The sequence below is a fragment of the Hibiscus syriacus genome, unplaced genomic scaffold (genome assembly GCF_006381635.1).
Source record: "Hibiscus syriacus cultivar Baekdansim isolate YM2019G1 unplaced genomic scaffold, ASM638163v2 tig00116996_pilon, whole genome shotgun sequence".
In the NCBI taxonomy this organism is placed as follows: domain Eukaryota; kingdom Viridiplantae; phylum Streptophyta; class Magnoliopsida; order Malvales; family Malvaceae; genus Hibiscus; species Hibiscus syriacus.
This window is the reverse complement of record NW_024063512.1, coordinates 1,203,571-1,226,391: the sequence shown is the minus strand read 5'-3', so window position 1 is coordinate 1,226,391 and position 22,821 is coordinate 1,203,571. Positions and strand designations below refer to the sequence as shown.

The window sequence follows — 22,821 nt, the reverse complement described above, 5'->3', positions numbered from 1 at the left end:
CAAATACAGTTTAATTGGTAAGAACAATATGTCAAACAATTGTCAAAGGCAGAAAAATGCATATATTTTTATAACCAACAAGTTCAATTAACAATCAGTATCACTTAAAAACGAGTTTGAAGCATATTAGTATTAATGGAACTGCCCATCTTCATCTGTCTCACCTGACCTCTCTCGGTTAGATTTTTTCGGTTTCGTAGCTCTGTCCTACTTTCCAGCAATTTAATGAGTTGGATGCTCAGCTTTTCAAGACGAGAACTTGCTGCTCCTTCCATTTCTTCCCCTCAAATTTATTTATTTAACTTGTTCATACACTAATCAATGCGTAATGCTTCAATAGGTGTAATTGAAATTGACCAGAATGGAGTTGTGGAGAATGACTCAATGAGTTAAACAAAATTGGTAACGTAGTATTTTTTTTCAATGATAACATGACATTATTACATGGTGACATATCAACATCATCATTAATTTTTTAACGATGAATGACCAAAATAGAATCAAAACGTAACATTATGTATAATTTCAAAAACAAAATAATTAGATGACCAAAACAGAACCATAGGAATAATTGGGTGACTACATGCTCAGTTTACCCGTTATTTTATTGATGTCCACGGATCTCACACTTTGTGAAACGTGTTAGCTTCAAATCTCTTCCGAAGGCAACAGCTCTTGTCATTTTTCTTAACATCGCTACTTAAAGTCTTGAATTAGTTTATACATTTTTACACAGCCACAAACTAAAACAAAGATGGATCTCTACATCTTCTTATGGTTTTGCATCTCCTTGTTCCTCTTTCTCCGTCGCTCCTCCGCCTCCCACCGCCTCCCTCCGGGCCCTTTCAATTTCCCTATATTAGGCTCCCTCCACCGCCTAGGCTCTCACCCTAACCAATCCCTCTTCGAGCTAGCCAAAACCTACGGCCCCCTTATGACTCTCCGCCTAGGTTACATCACCACCGTCATCGCCTCCTCCGCTGAAATCGCCAAACAAATCCTCCAAACACACGAGGAGACCTTCTCCGATCGCACTGTTCCCGACGTCGTCGCCTCCCAACCTAACCCCGAGTCGACCCTTGCATGGGCAGTCGGCGACGGCAGGTGGCGCAACCGCCGAAGACTATGCAACACCCAGCTGTTCACCGTGCAAAGACTCAACTCACTCCAACACCTCCGCCACCAAAAAGTGAAGCAACTCATCGAACACGTGAACAAACAACGTATTTCCGGATCCCAAGTCAATATAGGTGAAGTCACGTTCGCTACGACGTTGAACTTGATATCCAGTACGATATTTTCCACGGATATCGTCGACCCAGAGTTCAGCACAGCGCAAGAGTTTAAAGATTTGGTGTGGCGGATAATGGAGGATTCATCGAAACCCAACTTGTCGGATTATTTTCCGATGTTGAAAAGGTTTGATTTGCAAGGAATAAGGAAGCATATAAGGCAGTCCTATAAGGGATTGCATGAGATATTTGATGAGATGATCGATAAAAGAATGGAGGTTAGAGCTTCCGATCCCATGGCCAGGACTGGTGATTTCTTGGATCTTCTTCTTGATCAGTGTGAAGACAACGAGTCCGACTTCACCCGCCAAAATACCAAGCCTTTGATCTTGGTAAGAAATTTTCACTTGGATTTTAATTAAAAATGATAAATATTTTAAGAATATTCACTATATTTTCATTAATGCTTTGACACATAGCCTAGTCAAATCTTAAATATAAAAAGTAGATTTGACAGGTATATAATGCAACTTTATTAGATTGCACGCCAACCTATTGATTAGGTGGTGATTACTGCTGAATTATTAGCTTTTTACGTTTTACCTAAACGCTAGGCCTACCACAATGGTACAACTGCCGCATATCTTTCCTCCATATATATAAACAACATCATGGATTTATTATATTTAATGGACTTAACCCTATATAACTTTATACATCATCAACTAATTACATTTTTATTAATATTAAATTTTATCTAATAATTAACTATTTTGGATTTAATATTACAGAATCTATAAATTTATTTGAAGTCTATTGATACGTACCCTTAGATTTAATTGTTTTGAGTATGGGGTATGTTTATTTTTCCGTTTATGTTTTAAATATATGAATATATGATTATCCTTTCTAATAATATTTTAAGATCTTACAGAATGAATTAAAAATGATTTTAATTTTTTAGTATGATAATGGTAACTTTAGAAAGAAACAAAGATTTTTTCAAAGATGAATTAAAACAAATAATTCAAATTATATTTATTTCTTAGCATAAATTATATATGTCTATTAGTCAATTATATGTTTGGTTTCATTTAAAATTAGTTTTAGTCTCCTTTATTTCCCTTTTTTAAATGGATTTAAGGACTTTTGGATATATATTATATTAAATTTTAACTATTTATTTATTTCTCACTATTTATATAGCAAACAAAATTTAAAATTTTGTTTCAAATGAACATCATTTAATTTATTAATGATGTATAAAATCAGAAAATTTGCATCAATAAAAATACGGGGGGAAAACAATTTCCAAATAGTATTTTTAAAAGAAAACAATTCGTGAAATGAACAGTGGAACATGAATGCGTAAGATTGCATGGCGTCTTCTCCTCCTGAACTTGGAAGACACCAAAGACGCCTTGCATTCCTAACGTCTTTAGGAGTAAGGCATCTTGTAGTTCCGATATCTTTTTTGAAGATGTCGTGTAATCTAACTGTCTTTTTCGTGGATTATTCTTACCGTCCCAGTTAAAAAAATAAAACTTCACCTACACCATATAAAGAATATCAGGTCAAAATTGCTCCTAAAATCATATATCAACAAAATTTCAGATAATAACTCGTTATTATCGATTTCATTGCTTATAAATTCACAAATAATATTATCATGTCGTAAAATTAATATGGAACAGGACTTATTCATTGCCGGAAGCGATACATCCGCAATAACAACAGAATGGGCGATGGCGGAGCTCCTCCGAAAACCCGAAGTTCTACAGAAAGCGAAAAGGGAACTCATGGAAGTCATCGGAACCGAGAGAGCCGTGCGAGAATCAGACATCGATGAACTGCCGTATCTTCAAGCCGTCGTCAAAGAAACAATGCGCCTCCATCCCGCCGCTCCTCTTCTCCTACCATACAAAGCCAAAAACGACGTGGAAATATGTGGCTACGCATTACCGAAGAACGCTCAGCTTCTGGTGAATGCTTGGGCCATTGGCCGAGACCCCAACTACTGGACCGATCCTTTCTCGTTTTGTCCCGAAAGGTTCATTGATTCCGGCTTAGATTTCAGAGGTCGCTGTTTTGAGTATATACCGTTCGGTGCTGGTCGAAGAATATGCCCGGGCTTGCCTCTTGCGGTTCGTATGGTGCATTTGATGTTGGCGTCTATGATACAGTGTTTTGATTGGAAACTTCCCCAAGGAATCAATCCACGAGACTTGGACATGCAAGAACAGTTTGGGATGACTCTCAAGAAAGCGATACCACTGTGTGCTATTCCTATTTAGCTTGTCGTATATAGAGAAAGTTTTAGACTTTGGGTACTGCTTTGTAATTTGTTACATTTGATCGCTGCATCATTAAGTTTTATTACATGACACATTAATTAATGGGTAAAGAACACAAATGGTCCTCGATTGGGTACTGTTTTGTTGAATTTACCAACTATCAAAATTTACAAAATAATCCTTGAACTATAGGGCATTGCTTTGTTGAGTCCCTCAATTATTAAAAGTAAAATGATCACTTGATTATTCATATTTTCCAAACTCGTCATTTTTTGTTAAAAAATCGATGTTCGTCTGAATCAGACGTTAACATGTTGACTGAGATATGATAGCCGTTTGAGATTCTGGGATCATATTTTATCATACATCAGTCAGTAAGTTAAAATCCAACTAATACGTTCGTCAATTTTTTAACGAAAAAAGACAAGTTTAGAATACATGAATAGTCAGGTGACCATTTTATAATTTTTAATAGTCGGGGATTCAACAAAACAACACACTATAATCAAATGATCATTTTATAATTTTTATTAGTGCAGTGTGTACTTTATCCAAAAAAAAAATAATAATTAATTTTCAATTTAACTCTTCACCCAAATATTAATCTAACTCATGATTCTCTCACCCACTCTTTTAGACCAATTTGATAATTCATGAACTCTTTCAGCAACTCTTGTAGCTCACACTTTGGTCGCTCACTATCAAAATTGGTCTGTCTAATATTTTCCATAGGTGATGACATCAAAGCAAAGCTCTCTCTTCCCTTTTTCCTTCTAAGCTAACCCAACCCAGAAAGCAAGCACCCATCAATGCTTTCCAAACTATATTATACCATTTGGGAGCCTGTCCGTCAATCAACCAAGTATTTTCAAGCTCAAGGATATGCTGCGAAATGGGCTGGATACTAAAATTAGGCCCAAATATATTTTCCATAAAATAATTTATTTGTTTTCTTATGATAGAATGATAAATCGACACGTTTATGTTTATATTTTCCAAAAATGTTGTTATGAGAGTACCGTTAAAAAATTGATATTTTAATACATATTCTTATAGAAATTATAGGCCCAAATATATTTTCCTAAATAATTTATTTGTTTTCTTATGATAGAATGATAAATCGACACGTTTATGTTTATATTTTTCAAAAATGTTGTTATGAGAGTACCGTTAAAAAATTGATATTTTAATACATATTCTTATAGAAATTATATTTTAATAAAATTTTGAAGATTACATTTAATTAAAAACTAAAATTAAATTAACAAAATATATAAACATCAAGACCAAATTTATCATTTTCATCTTTCTTGTTGTAAATACCAAAAGGGCAATAACGATTTATTTTAAACATTTGTATTTTATTTAATTTTTCTTCCTCTAATGATTAATCTTTTAGTTGTTTTATTTTTGTTAATCTTCAAGTAATAACAATACGAAGTTCAAATTGTGATTTTGGTATAAAGGCCGACAAAGATGCTATTTTTGTATGGAATTATAAATACAAAGCTGCTGGGAAAACCCCACAAAACAGAAGAATTTGCAAAGTACAGGAGAGAGAGAATTATAAATACAGTGGCTTTCTCTCTCTCTCACCTCATAAAGGAACAGTCCAAAGAAGGAATTTGGCTAAGGCATCGCATGGTGCATAGTCTCCATGTAACCTCCACCAGTCTTTAACCAGCCACCCCTTAATTCATGCCACGTGGCATGAATTATCCTTAACTAAAAACAAACCACCACCAAGCTTCCCCCCATCAACAAAATTCTAATCTTTTCCCCATAGCTAAATACCTTCAATACTTTCACTTTTTTGCCATGGAAATGACTTCTTTGTCCCTTCTACCCGCACCTCATTATCACCTTCAAACTTTGTCCAAAACTAGGGGCAGACAAAGAAACTCTCAAACAAAAGACACCTCAGCTTAAGCACTCAGCAGCAGTCACTGCCATTTGTTTTTCTTCAAACTTTTCTATCTCTTCTTATTTGTGTTCCAAATTTTTTTTCTTGGAAATCAAAAGGAGACAAGAGGACAAACTCGTTTTCATGTGGGTCTTTTTATTACCATGTAACAACCATTTTAGCTTTTATCTCTTCTTAACAGAGTCTCTAAATTCCCTTACCCAGCCGAGAGAGAGCTAAAAACAATGGCGGTTTCGACGGTATGCACCACACAGTCTCTGAATTCAACGTGTTCAATCTCCACACCGGAGAAAACCCATTTAGGTTTCCACCAAAACCAAGTAGTTTTCTATAGGAGAACCAGCAAGAGAGGCGGCGGCTCCTGTGTGATAACATGCTCAGTTGGTGATTCACAAACTGTGGTGATCGGTTTGGCTGCAGACTCGGGATGTGGGAAGAGTACCTTCATGAGGAGGCTAACGAGTGTGTTTGGTGGTGCGGCCGAGCCACCAAAGGGAGGCAACCCTGACTCGAACACACTCATTAGCGATATGACCACTGTGATATGCTTAGATGATTATCATTCACTCGACAGAACCGGAAGGAAAGAGAAGGGGGTGACGGCACTTGACCCAAGAGCCAACGACTTTGACCTCATGTATGAGCAAGTTAAGGCTCTCAAGAGCGGTATTGCTGTCGACAAGCCTATCTACAACCATGTTACTGGTCTCTTGGATCCTCCTGAGCTCATTAAGCCTCCTAAGATCCTTGTCATCGAAGGCTTACACCCCATGTAAGTAAAAGAAACTAGAAACTAAACCGGACATCGAACCAGGAATGCCGAAGGTGTTGCTGGCCGACAGCATGTTACAGTATTACGAGTCTTATTTTTTTATTGTTCGCAGTATATTTTAATACTTCTTTTATGTCTTTTACTAGTATTTATTCGAAATGCCACCTTTGTCCTAATATATAGGTTCGATGAGCGTGTGAGGGATCTCTTGGACTTCAGCATCTATTTGGACATCAGCAATGAGGTCAAATTTGCATGGAAAATTCAGGTGATGAACTTTGTACGCTAATGTAAAAACGTTCTGCAAATTCAATGCCTGGATTTTGTTCATTAGCGTGATCCGACTTTGTTGAAAACGTTGCAGAGGGACATGGCTGAGAGAGGGCACAGCCTTGAAAGCATTAAAGCCAGTATTGAATCCAGGAAACCCGATTTCGATGCCTATATCGGTAAAAAAAACACTACATAAATACACAATACCATATCGATGTCCCAACCTCTTGAGCTGCTGTCACCTTTAACAATGTCTTGTTTTGTTACATTGTTGTCTGTTTGGTGGATGCAGATCCTCAGAAGCAATATGCTGATGCGGTGATTGAAGTGCTGCCGACTGAGCTCATTCCAGACGACAACGAAGGGAAGGTTTTGAGAGTTAGGTTGATAATGAAAGAAGGGGTAAGGCATTTCAGTCCAGTTTACCTGTTCGATGAAGGTTCAACCATCTCATGGATACCCTGTGGAAGGAAGCTAACTTGCTCTTACCCTGGCATCAAATTCCACTATGGCCCCGACACTTACTTCGGCAAGGAGGTACCGTACATTCCTTCTCTATCGAGCCAACTGTGCTTAATGGAATTTGATGGTTTCATTGCTTGTCTTTAGGTCTCTATTCTGGAGATGGACGGGCAATTTGACAGATTAGATGAACTTATTTATGTTGAAAGCCATTTGAGCAAACTCTCTACCAAGTTCTATGGAGAAGTTACCCAGCAAATGTTGAAGCATGCTGATTTCCCTGGAAGTAACAACGGAACTGGCCTCTTCCAAACCATTGTCGGGTTGAAGATAAGAGATCTCTACGAGCAAATTACGTCCAGCAAAACTGCAGCTCCACTAGAAGCAACCAAAGCCTGAGATTGCATACATTGGACTAGACCTTGGGTTCAAAACAAATTATCCTCTTTCAATCTTCTTTCGAGTGTTGGACTGCTGTTGCTATCATAAGAATTGAGTATGATCTTATGTATTTATTTTCTGTTGTAAATCAGTTTAGATCTGTGATATAGAGAAATAAAATGAGGGGTGAATTTCAACTTAAAAAGTTCATATAAGACGAGCACTTTTGACATCATTTCTCCTCTTCTATTCCCCCTACTGCAGTTTGTAGCCATTTATGATGTTATGAATTTTGGATTTTTACTCGAAATGAGAGGATTTGGATATGGAATTGTGGTCAAAACGTGACGTTTTACTTGAATTTGGTGCAATCTTTCTGCAACCTGATGTCAGATATACAGACTGAAAGTTTGCTCCCTCCATCTTCTGGTAATCCTACACTTGGAAAAGGAACGATAAGGCTTTAAATCCTTCAAACTTGGTTTGTTGAAACGATTTTTGGTGCATCACCTCATGCTAAAAGAATGTATAAATAAACCCATGATAGAAATAAAATCCATGGCAGATAAATCAACTAAGACGTCTCTTCCTATATCTATGACCGACCTTCACCACTTTTGATATCTAGACTCTTGTATGTCATACGTATATGGACCATACGTTATAACTCAGATGAACAGAGCACTTAATACTTGGCTACATATATTTTCAGAATTCATGTTTTCCGTGAAAGTAATAAATTACATTCAAACTAGAAAACACACACATATATATATTTGAAACTACTAAATATCATGCCCAGCTACCAGCCATCTACATCTCTATTTGATCGTAACGAACTTGTTTGTGCCATGCCTGGCCCAGTGGTCTTTCAAGTCAACAGGACGCGAAAGATCATAACCTTCAGCTGCAAGTCTCAGTAGAAGTTTGAAATATGCCCCATTGCTCATTTTTCTCCCGGCCACACGAGCACCGGGCCTGGTGGGACTCATGGGAAGAGGACATTCTGATATATTAATGGTACAACATGAAGATTGCCAACCGCTAGCACCCCACTTGTAGCACACTCTTGCAACACCTGTACAAGAGCAAATGGGGGAAGGCACCCTGGAGAAATCAAACTTTTTTTCATCAAGATCGAAATTGAGATTATTCTTCTCACGTTTGGCTTCCGGAATGTTCGGTCCCTTCGCCTTCTTTGGAACAGAGGGTTTCTTCATGGACTGCTTTGGCCCCAGAACCTTGGGTGATATTTGACTAGAGCCCGTCAAAGAAGATTTCTGTTTCCTCACCTGTGCGGCTTTAGTCTCCCTATCATTTTTGTTCCCTGATTCAGCTGTGGGACAAATGGTTTGAATCGGAGAAACAACAAGACCAGGTTCATGGCGTCGATGCAGAGAACTTAAGCCAGGTTTGGATGTGAGGTTGTAATGATAAAGCCAAGAAAAAGGTGAATCGGTTGATCCAATATCGGTTTCAGACATCGTGTTTTTATCCGAATAAGATCTCATCTTCATAGCAATTACTTGGCTCTGCAGCAAAACATTAACAAAAACAAAATCCCATTAGAAGACACATGAGAATTTTCTATGATTATCTCAAGACAATAAACGGTTTTCAAGCGTTCAAGATGCAAAAAATCAAAGTCTCTCTTAAGTCTTATATACCCTTCAATGTTCTACTCTCTGCTTTCCCTTTGATAGATGATGCTGGATGCATAGGTGCACACCGAAAATTTAGCAAATATCAATAAGTGCATGAAAAGGAAGAACAATAAGACGAAAGCAAACTTCATCCAAATAAGCTATCTCAACTTCAGAAAATGGCTAACTGGAACAGAATTTAGCAAATCTATCGAGGTATAAAGTTAGAGACAAGTTTTAGATAATAAAGAATATCCCATACAAACCCCATTTGGAAACAAACAAATAAAAGGCAGAGGTCAGGGCACAGTGAGATGAAACAACCCTAAACCCTGATATATTAACAAAAACCCATTCGAGGAAAAGCATCAAAGCAAGTCATAAAAGAAAGAAACAACTGATAACATACTGCAATAAACCCATATCTCAGCCTGAAAAATCAAAAGCAAAAAGACATCAGATTTAGAAAGAATGAAAAAAATTAACTTTCATAACAACTAGCAACCGTAAAGTGAGAAACCCATCAAGGAAAAGATGGTACTAAGCACTAAAAGCTGGGGTATACAGGAATGTAAGGAACTTACAAGCTTGGTAAGATCTAGCGGGAGATAGTTCTTGGCAAGTTTCTGAGCTGAAAATCAAAGAGCAAAGAACATCAAGTTTCCTCCAGGTATTGTCAAGTCTGTGAAGGTTTTTCAGTATGTCTGAGCAGTAACAGTGAGCACCAAAAGCATCGTAATTCGTAACTGAAGTTGCTTCTTTTCCATCTTTGCCTAAATATTTGATAAAATATTCGTTTCTTATCTATTGCTCGAGTTTACCATAGTAAAATGAACAAATAAAACTTTACCTTGGTAAGAGTTTCGTCTCCCTCGAAAGACCCTTTTTTTTATCAACCCTCACTAGGCCTGTAAATGAACTGAACGTTCAGCGAACCGTTCATGAACCGTGCGGCGGGAAGTTCGTTTATGTGCGTTTATTTATTAAATGAACGAACATGAACAAGATTTTTTGTTCGTTTAATTAAATGAACGAACATGAACATAGGTCTCATTCGTTCATTTACGTTCGTGAACGTTCGGTTATGTTCGTTCGGTTATGTTCGTTTATGTTCGTTCGATTATGTTCGTTTATGTTCATTCATTTATGTTTAACCCAATCTTCTTAAATCAATTTTGGTGACCAATTTGTAAGTATCTTAAAAATATTAATTAATATGATATTCTGATGACCAACTCCATAATTAATCCAATTTTATTTGGAGATTAAATCCAATATATTAACCTGTGAGGCACCTCACACCTATATTCATTTCTCCCTTTTTTTCCCAAACCCTAGTTCACTAGAGTGGAGACGATCGCTGAAAGCTTCAAAACAAGTTATATTAGTGCAATATGAAGTTTACATGTTTGTTTTCATCTCTTTCTATTTTATTTGGCTTAATAGTTTGATATGTAAAGTTATGCAGGTATCTTCACATAAAACTCAAGAAAATATCATACTTCTTTCTAGAAATAGATGGGAATATAAAGGTAACAATCGGAAGTATACGAGCATCAGTAAAGAGAAAAATATATAGAATTTGTCAGAAATAAACAAAGGTTTCTATGCAATTTCTGAAAAGAATAGGAGAAATGATTGTTCATATGTAATCATGGACCACTAAGATAAATGTTATAGCGTTAAATTAAAGTTGTGTGAATCATTTAATATCTTTAAAAGATCGATCAAAATATTTGATATCTTCAAACATTTCATCACTGCTAATCAACTCTTACGCTATTTATCACTGTAGATTTGGTTGATTTGCATTGTCGACTATTTTTCATGAAAGAACAATGGAAGGTAGGGTCTCCAACGTTTATGTTCGTTTATGTTCGTGTTCATTTATGTTCGTGTTCGTTTATGTTCGTGTTCGTTTATGTTCGTTTATTTATTAAATGAACGAACATGAACAAATTATATTCCTTAATAAACGAACATGAACAAAAATTTTTTTGTTCGTTTATGTTCGTGTTCGTTTATGTTCGTCTATTTATTAAATGAACGAACATGAACATACCTCCGTTCGTGTGCGTTCGGTTCGTTTACAGGCCTAATCCTCACATTAGCAGATTTGCATAAGGACTAGGCTAGCATGTTCCAGCTAGCATAGTGATCTGTGCCATGTGGCATTATCATGTTAGTTCACTTTCACGTTTATAATTTCAAAATAAAAATATATTAGTATTTTCTAGTTCTCAAATATTGACGACCTATATAGTACCAAACTCAACTCTTGTTTCAAGAGATATATAAATTACATAGGAGCAATATTTGTAACATCAGTTTTTTGAGTCGTAATCATGAAAGAGAGATTTCCAGCTGTACAACAAAATCAATCTCGAGGGACAATTGATAGTGTAAGCCCACAACTACGAGCAAGATTTGCCTTACTGCTGGGACTGAGCAAAGCAATGAGCCAGATATACCAGTGAGACAATAAGCAATGACACAAAAAGGAAGGGCTTCAGGCTCCTTGGCTGATAATGCAGCTGTCCCGAATCCATGGGCACTGAAACAAAACAAAATCGACTTTCCAGAATAGATGTATATCAAGAACATATACTATACAACTATGAAAGACAACCAATGTGTAATCGGGCAGAGTAATGACGGCGAGCTTTCACTAGTTTTATTGCCTGTCGAGTCTTGAGGACATACCTCGATGCAGTTGCTATTCCGCGGGCAATAGGGTCACGAAACCGTAACTTGTTGAGTGTTGCTCGCACAAATTTGCACCCGTCAGACCGGTCACTACGACCGCAGCTGCAGTGAGAGATGAATTGGCAATGACACCTACAAACAATATTGCCAAGTTATCATTTTCAGTTAAATGAATCCAACAACTTATACAGATAACAAATGAAACATGATTTAACTGCCTTTTCTGGGCTTTGAGCAAGAAATTTTCATCTTACCACCCTCTGCAGGCTATAATAAATTAACCTTATCATCAAAAAGGGAAACAATGCTGAGAGCTAATGCCACAGTTATACATCTTGGTAGAATTGATATAGTCAGACTTGGTTCTAAGCCAACAAGACGACCAACAAGAGAAGATGAATACAAAGAAAACAAACTCGAGACAATGATCGATAAGAAAATCTCAGTTGCATGGCTCTTAACAAGCTGTAAAAGTCAAGAGCGACAGATATAAGCTCAAACAGTAGCATTTCATTAATTAGGGAAAGACTTGAGGAGAAATTGGACGCTAGGATCTGCCATGAAGCTGTAAAAGTCAAGATGAACTTATTCTTGGCATGTTGATCGTTTACAGTGTGAAAGGCAGACTACGGAATTGTGTCATTTTGCTGACTGTGAAAGGCAGGTGGTTACCTTTCTCTGTTTGAACATTGAAAAAGAAAAAGAAAGAATAACAGAGCCCAAAAATCCCATGAGAATATCACCAACTCCAGGATTAGATGGCCTTAGTAAGGTAATCACCTGCAGGAATTAAACAGTGAAATGCATCCGAAGGCAAATACTGACATATCTGCATAGAGTGCACAACAAATAATTGGATGAAAAACCTTTTGCACATCAGATGGCAGCCTGAAAATCAAAAGAATAAATTTAGTTGCACTTCGTTCAAGAAAAACTTTGTTCAAATGGTTTTGATGTAGAAAGGGAAATGAAATTTTACCCTGAACCGACCATGTAACCTAGAACAGTGGATGCAAGTAGGAAAGGGAGGCATGTTCGAGCAGTTGTACCCAATGCTGTAGGATAAAATATTGAACAAACAAATGACACAAGAAAGATACCACCCCAAGTCCAAAATTCTATAGAAGAAAAGGGGAAGGTTTTGCCATAGGCTCAGCATCTGCCATTTCTGTCTTCACAATATTACTCACAGCAATAGCTGTAAAACCCGCCACACAAAGTGAAGCTAACCATCCTCCCGCTGCAGAAGAATTAAACAAACTTAAATTGCTTCAACAGTAAAGATTAAATTGTTCAGATAGAATTAAATAACCAATGCCAAACCATGGATAGAACAACATCAATGCATTATATAAAGCAAGCTGTGCATAAAAAGATCAAGAATAGAACAACATCAATGTATTCCAACAATGGAGATAATAATAGGCGCGCAGGGAGGGTGGGATGCTATATGAACAGGTGAACTGCTGAAGGGAAGGAACTATTGCCGACAGAAGTTGGTTAGTAAACAGTGAGTTCAGGATAAACTCAAAAAACATCACCCAGTTTTGTCCTGGTGAATTAATGACTCAGTTTAGGGTAAAAACTACAGTGTTCAACACAATGCTGACATTTAAATCAAACCAAGACACTTGTATGTGTAGATACATCCTATACTTGCAAGAGAAAAGGTTAACACTTCCATCACACATTCTACATAAAGGTTAATAGGAAGGTTCCAACTATCATACTATTCGTCCTTCCCCCCCCCCCAAGGTAACAGACATTAAGTTCAAGATTCCACTACAGAACACTTGACTAGTTATCCAAATTAAATAAATAAAAATACAATAAAAGGAAGGTTCCATTTCTCACAATTCTTCAATTTTACATTTGGAAGGAACAAAACATGGAACAAACAACTCAGAAGAGAAAAGCAAATGTTCACAGTATGTCTGATCCTATTCCTCAGAAGAGAATAACAATTGTTCATGCTCATTAACAACAGATAAATGCAGTGATGCATTTCGAACGAAGAACATGAAATCTAGTGATATTCATCCAAAAATTTATAGTGGTATACCTATAATGAAGCATATCTCTGACAGAAAGTGGCAGAACCACCAAAGTCGGAACATAGAACAGCGGAAGCCATCTCTGAATGAACAAGAGCGCTGGCTCAAAAAAGTTCATCAAACTTGTTGCAGCAGCAGGGACGGTAGTATCAAGAATCACAAAAACAGACAATGCACAAAACATTCTGAATAATGCACTGGGAAACTTTATATCAGCAATCAAAAAAGCTTTCTTTAATAGCTTATCCATTGCCAAACTATCCCAAGCAAGACAACCAAGTGCAGTACCCCAATCAGCTATATAATTAAAAAAGTGAAACAAAGTTTTCCTTCACTATATAAAAAGCAGATATACTTGCTTTTTGAGAGATGATTGAGGTGGAAATGTTGCTATTGTCTGAAGAAGAGGATTTGACTGAAATTGTTCTGTTAAAGAAAGTTTCTTGAGGATCCATTTGAAAGATGTTGCAGTCGGGTCCAAGAACTCTGATGGGCAGCGATGATATATGAGGAGCAGGAGAGGTGGAAGGATGACGTTCATGCTTATATAAATGTAGATTCCCACCGAAAGCAACGGGTGTTGGATTTCGAGGGATCCTGTGGAGGTTGCTTGCCTTTGCCATAAATGTGGGACAAGTAGGAAAAAATAATTGGAATGATGGTGATTAGGGATAGAAAATGATAAATTCATGGGTGTCGTCACCAATGGAGTTGCCATTGAAACCGGGTATCAAATTTTCTAAGAAATTCGACATTTTTAGAAGTTTGTATGGACGTCAACTAACGTTGTCATCAAACATTATCAGAATGTTGTTTCTTTTAGTATGGTGGTGATAGGCATCATAAGTCATACAGCGGCCTTTGATAAATTTACAGAAAATTATTAAGAAAGAAAAACAAGATGAAACTTGACAGTTATGTAACGTGCAGAACAAGAAGAAAAAACTTGTAATTTATTTTTCTAAATAGTCTAGTTGATTGTTTAAAATTTTTCTTAGCGTATATATATACCTTGGAGACTCAGTTGCAGCCAAATAAGTTTTGTGGGGTAGAAGTTTGATTGAGTGTCAAGTTAAATTGGTTTCAGATTAGCGCTCGATTTTTGTATAGGTAACCAAAGAAATATATATAAATTAGGATAAATAAGTTTTGGGACATCATTTATTTTTGTGTTTCTGATGTTGGTCTACTATTTTTTAAAATATAATTAAAGTTAGTTTTGCTTCTATTTTGGTATCATGTTGTTATGTTTGACTATTGACTTAACGAAAATGATGATTTGACATGATATAATAAAATTTGTAGTCCCCCGAAACTTACACCTATTAAATTAGTCATAATTTAAAATAATTCAAAATAAAATAATTCAATTATGACCAATTTGATAGAGTATACAAGTTGAGGATTAAAACTATTATTATATCATGTCACATCACCATTTCCGTTTAGCCAATGGTCAAACTTAAGAACGGAGTACCAAAATAAAAACAAAACATGACGTTATATATGTTTTGAAAAAAAACATATTTTAATATGTTTAGAGGTCTGATTTGAAAATTATAAGTCCAAATGATAACACATCATATTTAACAGAAGTCAGTTAAATTAGACTTTAGTTTTAAGATCAGGCAAGTAGAAAGGGACCAAATTCCTAGAACTAAAAGCAAAGGGACTAAATGTTGAAAAATATGAAAAGTACAAGAACTGGGAGCATAATTAGTGCTAAAGATTTCTTCTTCTGTATCGCAGGACGTTTAATCCTGACAAGCCAATAATTTACAGGTCGGGACTTGAAACATCTCTCACAATTTCTAGGAGACCAAACTTAGCATGCTGTAACTTCAACATAATTTGTAAAACCGATATAACGATATGCACTTAAGCTAGAAAAGAAAAAAGTAATTACAGGAAAGAAAATGACTCCATCATCAATGCCTAACCCCAGGTTGTAAGTTAAGAAGTCTCACAAATTGGTAAGACTCTTTCTAAGCATATTAGTACCTTGGGGTCCATGGCTCTGCTTCATAATGATATTGATATCCATAATGGGGAGGGGAAGAGATATTATATTCGTATTCAGGTATGCTGTGGTGATAGATGTCTTGCGGCGGGGAGGCGGGCTGATAGCTATGGTGAGGCGGAGACGTGGGCTGATGTACATGATGTGGTGGGGAGGAACTGAGATCATCTCTCGTTTGGCCATTTTCAGCATCAGTTTGGTGTCTATCAACTCTAACTTTATCAACTCTGACCTCTACCAACTCCTCTTCCTCAAAAGATCGGAAAATCGGGTGCAAGTAAGCATCAGCTAAGAAAGCTTTTAAGCTTATATCAGGTTCTGTGGTCTGATCCATTAAGTCCTTTGCCATTGCTTCCTGCAAAAAGATTATTAACGAACTTTCATCGATAGTAAAGGTGCATGTAACAGGAATGCCTAACTTGTTTGCTATAACCAACAACTGTCATACGATTGAGTCAGCTTTTACCTCCAGTGGATACTTTCTGAATGCAGGTTCGAAGCGGCTTTTGCAATACTTATGGAAGGATAAGGTCAAAATGGGTAAGATAACAAGAAAAGGAGTTGAATTAGCAGCCTTTTTGGTGCTAAGCAGCCCCATCAATAGAAGTTGAGAGATCAATAAGCTTGCTATTATGCGGCTGTGCACATGTGGCCAGAATGCGGCACCACTCTCGTATTGGGGATTGTAGACATTAATTATCTGCAAATGACCAAATGGAAAATGAGATTATTGAACTTTTAAAACAACAGAAGGCCTACAACTGACATGATTTACAAAAGTCTTCAGATTAATCGACTTCATCTCTCGAGAGTTGAGTTTTAGCAGTTATGACCTATGAGCATCCTATTGAACAATAAGTTCTGAATAAAGACATTTTATTTTAGCTGCAGGCTTATAGTAAATGGTAAACTACGAGAAGACCTTGCAGAAAGCGTACGCATCTAAATATAAAAGCATGGTTCTTAAACTAACCTGATGACGGTATACCAGGTAGGCAAAGGCAAAGAAGACTAATATAAAAGGAAGAAGGATGGGAGTAACCACTGCATATACAATTCCTAAAAGAAAGTACAGTTGGAGACTTGGGAGAGTTTCCGGATAGTCCACACTGCCCGGGTCCATTGCCTTTTCTCTGTCTCGTTCCGTCTTCACCAGAAACATCTTCTTGAGATGAAAAATAACCAATGGTTTCAGTCGGAGAATTTCACCAGCTATACCAGCCCATCCATCAACCATTATATATGTAATAAAGAAAGTGGCCTTCATTGGAATTGACACCCCTATGGTTCTAGGTATCCTGCAATATAGTAGGAAAATCAGAACTTGTGATGAGACATCTTCAAAGCTATACACTAAAGTATTTGCACAATTTAAAAATGGTCCCCAAGCAGGATGAAAAATTGACTTACACAACCTTAACATTACGGTATGCTAAATTTACATGCTTTACTCTACTCACAATAACTAGTTCCCAGAGACTAATACTCTTTGTCATCTTCCTACTAACTATCGTTCATAGTTGGACTAATATTTGCTGCCCCACAAGCTCTTGGACAGTCGGACTCTTGTGGAACCAACTTTAATTTAACAATAGATATGAGTTGCATTCTGTCGGTATCTTTAGAAGCCTCAATGGCTGCAGTGTGTTATGGATTACTTTCCCCTTCTGTAGGCATTCCATCATAGCATATTGAGGTCCACCATTACAGCATTTCAAGAATCACCTTTCAATGTCTTGAGAAGCTCCATTTACTAACCTTATTTGGTACTATATCAGTCGGAGCTTGTTTTAATGGCCATTACCATGGGAGTCCACCTAAGATTGCTATATATAGCGGTCAGATTTCATTCAAAGGGGTGTAGATTCATACAGCTCGCTCCTTAAAATTACCTAGCAGGTATACATTCTAAGACTCTTGTTCCCCTCCCCCCTCCACGTTAGATCTCGTGTTTCAGTAAATTAAATTAGCAAATTCAGATAATTCTATAACATCTTAAGATAATAATTAAAGAAAAAAAAAGAGTTTAAAGGAGCATTACTGGGTAGGTGATTGGTGAAGGAAAGAGTGCAGTTGCTGAAAAGCTGTTCCAGTCACTATACTCCCCAAGAACACATTCACCAACATAAAATAATAGTACTTTGCCGATGCTCTTCGTTCAAGAGTTGATATTGCTATATGTCCCTCGATCTTTGACATGATCATCAAAATTGTAGGCAGTATGTACAAAAAGATTTTAAGAGCGAGACCAGGAAGGAAACCTTGCAAGAAAGACTTGATGAAGCCCCTGCATATTATTTTCAATTAACTCTTTGTGAGTGTATTAAAAGAAGTTACAAAGTTTCAAGATACTAACCATTCTTTGATTAAATAATATTGTCTGAGAGTTGCTAAAATGGTGATAATATCATCATGGGAAAGTCTCCCAAGTTGAAAGACTATGAAAATGTTAAATGGGGCCCAACAAACCATATTACAGTTATTAGCTTACAGACAAAATTAATGATATAAATTAGCAAGCAGCACCCCAAACACAGCACTTTTGTTTAGTTACCAAATACTTTTCTCTGCATGTAAATCAGACAACTATCAAAGGAAAATGATAACAGTATAGCACCCAGACTCAATATGGCAAGAAAGAAAAGCTCGTTGTCGCAGTTTGCTATGTACAATGCAGTGCATATATAAAAACATAAACTATCATTTTGTAAGTGATCTAAAGAGAAAATTATGAAAAGTAAGAACTAATCTAAGAATAAAATTTTGCAAAAAATTGTTTAGTGCTACTAAATATATATGCATATAGGTAAATCACAATTGTTGAATCTATAAGCTGAGAATTGATAACTTACAGTTCTATAACTGGCCTAAGGAAAGGAGCAACTCGTTCAAGACCCTCTAGATTTGCAAGAGATTGCACAAAAGCGATGGGTATCATGTAGAAAAATACCAACGCAAATACTGATATCGATATTATTGTTTTCCGAATGGTCAATGAGACAAATGGTATAGCTAGATTTCGCCAATAAACGTCACGTGGCTCTGGAGCCCAATTTGTCAACCATAGTGTAGGATTTTTGCTTTGTTGCGTCTGTGCACAAACAGCAGCCCCCCAACGTGATTTGAATGATACAAAAGCAACAGGCAGGATAGATTTGGAGTCCTTGAGAACCTTCTGGCGCTCTAGCTCCATCTGAGACAGTTAAAAACAATGCAATAGGAAAACTATCAGAGCCATCCAAAGGTCCAGAAAAATTCGGAAAGAAAATAAGTTAAAACAATACTCGGAACATTAAGTATCTAATGTATTGGAATGAAAACAGCAGCATGAGCTTACTTGTTTATCAAATTCTTTTATCTGTTGTTTGTAGAAATCAATGGAATCAACTCTTTCACCCCATAGCCCAAGAAAACCTATCTGAAAGTGGAAAGCATTCAAGGCATCAAATGACTACGTCCATGATATATTGGATGAATCGTTAAGTTGATAAAAATCTCAAAGAAAAACATGAAAATAGAGCTTACATTTTCTGTCACTACCATGAAAGTACAGAAGCATAAACTACCTTTTTAGTTGGTCTCTTCTCCGGATGTCTTTCAAACTTCAATTGGTGATAGTCCAGCCAATTCTGAAGCCTGTCTCTTTTTCTAACCATTCTAGCGAATCTGTTTGCATTATATACTGCCTGCACATAAAAATAATGAAGGAATTATAAAGACAAGTAAAGCCCCACAAGAAGGGACAAGGATGTGATATATATATATATATATATATATATACATATATATTATGTTTGAAACTCTGATTCTAAATAAAAGCATAAGAAAATATTAAGCCAAAGATGTGGATTACCTGGTGACAAAGATAAGTATCAGGATGGTTTGTTTTGAAGAAATGATCTAGAGAATCTGCTATCGAGTGACCTGGAATCTGTGGCACGTTCCTCACAGCTACCTGCAAAATTCACCAATTTTACGATCCTCAAATATTAATGATAAGAAGACTTTACGAAAGTTTCTTCTCAACTTTAAATATGCTGTAACTTTTCTTAAGATAGTAAAATAGAATGCCGAACTCACAGTGAACTGTTCTGGACGCCTACGCTCTGAGGCCAAGAAATGCAACCTCATTGTGGCTACAGTATCATATTCCTTGTAGAGCATGAAACATATCCAAAAGGTGAACAAGTATTCTAATCCAATATGAACAAAAAACCTGAAATTTTACCTTAGCTTGTTAGAAAAGCGATAAAAGCAGCAAGGAGATGTTTCTTAAAGATAACTTGCTAAACTTACCTTATAGATTCAGGAGGAACGTTTGATATTGAAAGCTTATCGATGTCACTCACAACCAATTTTTTCCTGAGGAAAAATAATGTTCCACTTGACACATTCACCGGAATAAGGATAACCAGTGCCACAACAGTTATCGGCACAAAAATCTTTAAGCTGTAAGAGATGAAACAACTGTGTTAGAGAAATGGTCACGGATATTAAAGCTTCTCTCTTATCCTGAAGGTGGAAATGCATCAATTATCAAAGAAACAGTCAATATCTGAAGTCAAGACAAGAAAAACTAAAAGTGTGAGGTGATGGAGGCATTTTGTGAACAGATGAAAGAAATCACAAATAGTTATAGTATGCAGAGAAGATGCATCAAATCATCTATTCCACCGAGCTCCATATACGAGCAAGTCCATATAATGTAAAGACACCATAACAGTGAAAAATGGTGACCAGATGGTAAAATATGCTAAACCATAAAAGCCATCCTTCAAGACTTGAATGTGCAAAAAGAAACAATAAAAATGAAGTCTACTCATCCTTTTCAAGTCCTATAAATTATGCTTAATCTGTGCGGCAACCAAAGGCATCGATCATAAGGAACAGTAACATGCTTTTTAACTCTTAAATCGTGTAAAAGAACTGCTTCGGATAGTTCTACAATTAGTTGCCATTAGTGCAGCTTCAGCTAAATTTAACTGATATAGTATTCCTCGATAAGTCAACGCCAGTTATTCAAAGCACATATAAATGCAACTAAAGAAACCCCAATCTTCACTTAATGTAACACTTAATGTACAATTCGACACAGAATTATGCTATGATTTTAACACAGGTAATAACATAGACTGCGGCCAGCTTAGATACAGAGTTACAATACCAAATGAACAAGGAACAAGCTAGTTCTACGTCAAATTTTACCAATTTGATTCCGAAAATCAATCACAAAAACATAATTTGAAACACAGTTTATTCTCCTTCAAATTCCAGAATTTCCACAATAAATAAATACTACCCAGAGCCCAAAACAAGTAGAAAAGGAAATGGGAAGAATAAAACAAGAAAATTGATAACCATCGAGTATGAATTCTCGAGAGAAAGTACAGATAAAGTTTCTTCTGTTTTTGTTGAGACTTCAGACCCACAATGTAAATATTTGAAACAAAGCAAATTATAGTACAAAATTCGATCTTTCTGTCAAAAGAAACAGCATATCAGCCACAATCAACGATCAAGTAAACGCTAAAACATTGAAGGGAAAGAGCAAAGCGTACCCGAGAGTGTAAATTCTGAGGAAAACAGCAGAATCAAGGCCAGCATGGCTGATAAGTTGGGTCTCACTCATCTTCAAAGCTTGCGGCATCCAGTTCAAGAAAGTACGATAAGTCTTGAAATCCAGGTTGACGAACTTCGCCATAAAATTCCCACCCCTGCTTGGGCTTGTTCTCCCTCCGTCGATATACCATTTTGGGAAGTAAACTCTGTCATTGACCGGCTGAATTCTCAACAGAGCAAAAGCCAACAAGAATGCAAATGCACTCAAAATGTTGATCAAGGCAGACACACCAATATCACCAAGAGTAGCCATTGGAGACGAAAACTACAAAAAGCAGAGCTTTAGAAAAACAAAGCATGTGATGTGAAAAAGTTTTGAAAGAGATAAGAGACAGACACAAAGGATAACGGTCCAAATTATGTGACTGCTGATGTAATAACAGAAAGGAAGTAATATATTAATATATTTATAATAGATACTGTTATATTTAATCTTTCTTCCCATGTTCAAGTGGAAACTAGTGGATTTTGATCTGTCAAGCCATATAATTAAATGGGTTATGAATCATTTAATCAAGGGTTTGGTTTATGTTGACTTGGAAGAGCTTTCATGTGCATGTGACAACGAGAGCATGACTGTTCTGTTGTTTTAATGCTTTTTTATTGAATGTGAGAGAATTGCTTTTGGGGATTGTTTCTCATAGTTTTTATTAAATGCGTTAGATTGGGTCGGTTTTTTTCATCAGACCCGGAATAAGAAATCTTTCATCTGAAATTTTATCCAATCGAAACAAGATTTCATCCAACTCGAAACCGACCCGATATATAACTTAAAAATCTGATCCGACTCGATCTAACCCGAAATAAAAAAATATATTTTTATTCAATAAAAATAATGATTTAATTAAAAAAATAATATATAAAAGATATTATTGTAATTATTCATACATATATAAAATAAATTTTTTTTAAATCTGATCCAATCAAATCAGGTCGAATCAAAACTGAACGAGTTCGACTTCCATGCCCATCCTTCGTTTTTATTTTCTTGTTAAGTCATTATATGTTTTAGAAAATTTTCAGTTCCTCCGCGTTCATTTGTTTATATTTGCATAGAAAGATGAGACGCCTCTATCAAGGCCCCAAAATCAGGCAACAAAAGAAAAAAAGTATGATTTTTATTGTCTTAATAAGGTTTAAAGTTCTAAACATAAAGATATGATAAAGAAATTATTCTTTTTAGCTTTTCAAATCTTTACATGATTTTCTTGGATTTTTTTATCCAAATTAAAAATTTATTTCCTATTCGGACATGTATTTCAAATTATTTCCTTAGAACTCATTTTTGTAAAAAAAAAAAAAATATAATAAAGATGAATTAAGTGAAAACGACTTAGAAAATATGTCTTGTTCAATCACTTAATAAATACATGTTTAAAAGATTATATTTAAACAATTAAAAACTCATACATGAACGATGTATGATTTGAAAATACGAAAT

At 36.1% G+C, this 22,821-nt stretch overlaps 4 protein-coding genes and 1 pseudogene across 4 annotated transcripts; 2 read left to right on the top strand and 3 right to left on the bottom strand.

Moving 5' to 3' along the window:
* Positions 1–727: 727 nt before the first annotated feature.
* On the top strand, positions 728–3,537 carry LOC120193534 (cytochrome P450 76T24-like). The gene is made up of 2 exons (XM_039196018.1): positions 728–1,624; positions 2,927–3,537. Exons 1-2 carry the CDS (start codon positions 755–757, stop codon positions 3,524–3,526), a joined length of 1,470 nt encoding a protein of 489 aa, XP_039051949.1. The 5' UTR covers positions 728–754; the 3' UTR covers positions 3,527–3,537.
* Positions 3,538–5,639: 2,102 nt separating this feature from the next.
* LOC120193535 (phosphoribulokinase, chloroplastic-like) lies at positions 5,640–7,678 on the top strand. Its single transcript, XM_039196019.1, has 5 exons — positions 5,640–6,222; positions 6,406–6,490; positions 6,587–6,671; positions 6,788–7,032; positions 7,105–7,678. Exons 1-5 carry the CDS (start codon positions 5,675–5,677, stop codon positions 7,354–7,356), a joined length of 1,215 nt encoding a protein of 404 aa, XP_039051950.1. The 5' UTR covers positions 5,640–5,674; the 3' UTR covers positions 7,357–7,678.
* Positions 7,679–8,002: 324 nt separating this feature from the next.
* LOC120193512 (protein BASIC PENTACYSTEINE7-like) lies at positions 8,003–9,775 on the bottom strand. Its single transcript, XM_039195996.1, has 2 exons — positions 9,566–9,775; positions 8,003–8,870 (listed from the first exon to the last, which is right to left on the bottom strand). Exon 2 carries the CDS (start codon positions 8,853–8,855, stop codon positions 8,160–8,162), a length of 696 nt encoding a protein of 231 aa, XP_039051927.1. The 5' UTR covers positions 8,856–8,870; positions 9,566–9,775; the 3' UTR covers positions 8,003–8,159.
* A 1,521-nt stretch (positions 9,776–11,296) lies between these two features.
* On the bottom strand, positions 11,297–14,459 carry LOC120193546 (annotated as a pseudogene).
* A 1,260-nt stretch (positions 14,460–15,719) lies between these two features.
* Positions 15,720–21,721, bottom strand: LOC120193440 (CSC1-like protein At1g32090). The gene is made up of 11 exons (XM_039195929.1): positions 21,320–21,721; positions 20,058–20,210; positions 19,842–19,977; positions 19,615–19,716; positions 19,328–19,447; positions 19,099–19,179; positions 18,614–18,954; positions 17,803–18,048; positions 16,735–17,059; positions 16,228–16,461; positions 15,720–16,116 (listed from the first exon to the last, which is right to left on the bottom strand). The coding sequence occupies exons 1-11, from the start codon at positions 21,631–21,633 to the stop codon at positions 15,736–15,738; spliced, it is 2,433 nt and encodes an 810-aa protein (XP_039051860.1). The 5' UTR covers positions 21,634–21,721; the 3' UTR covers positions 15,720–15,735.
* Positions 21,722–22,821: the final 1,100 nt, after the last annotated feature.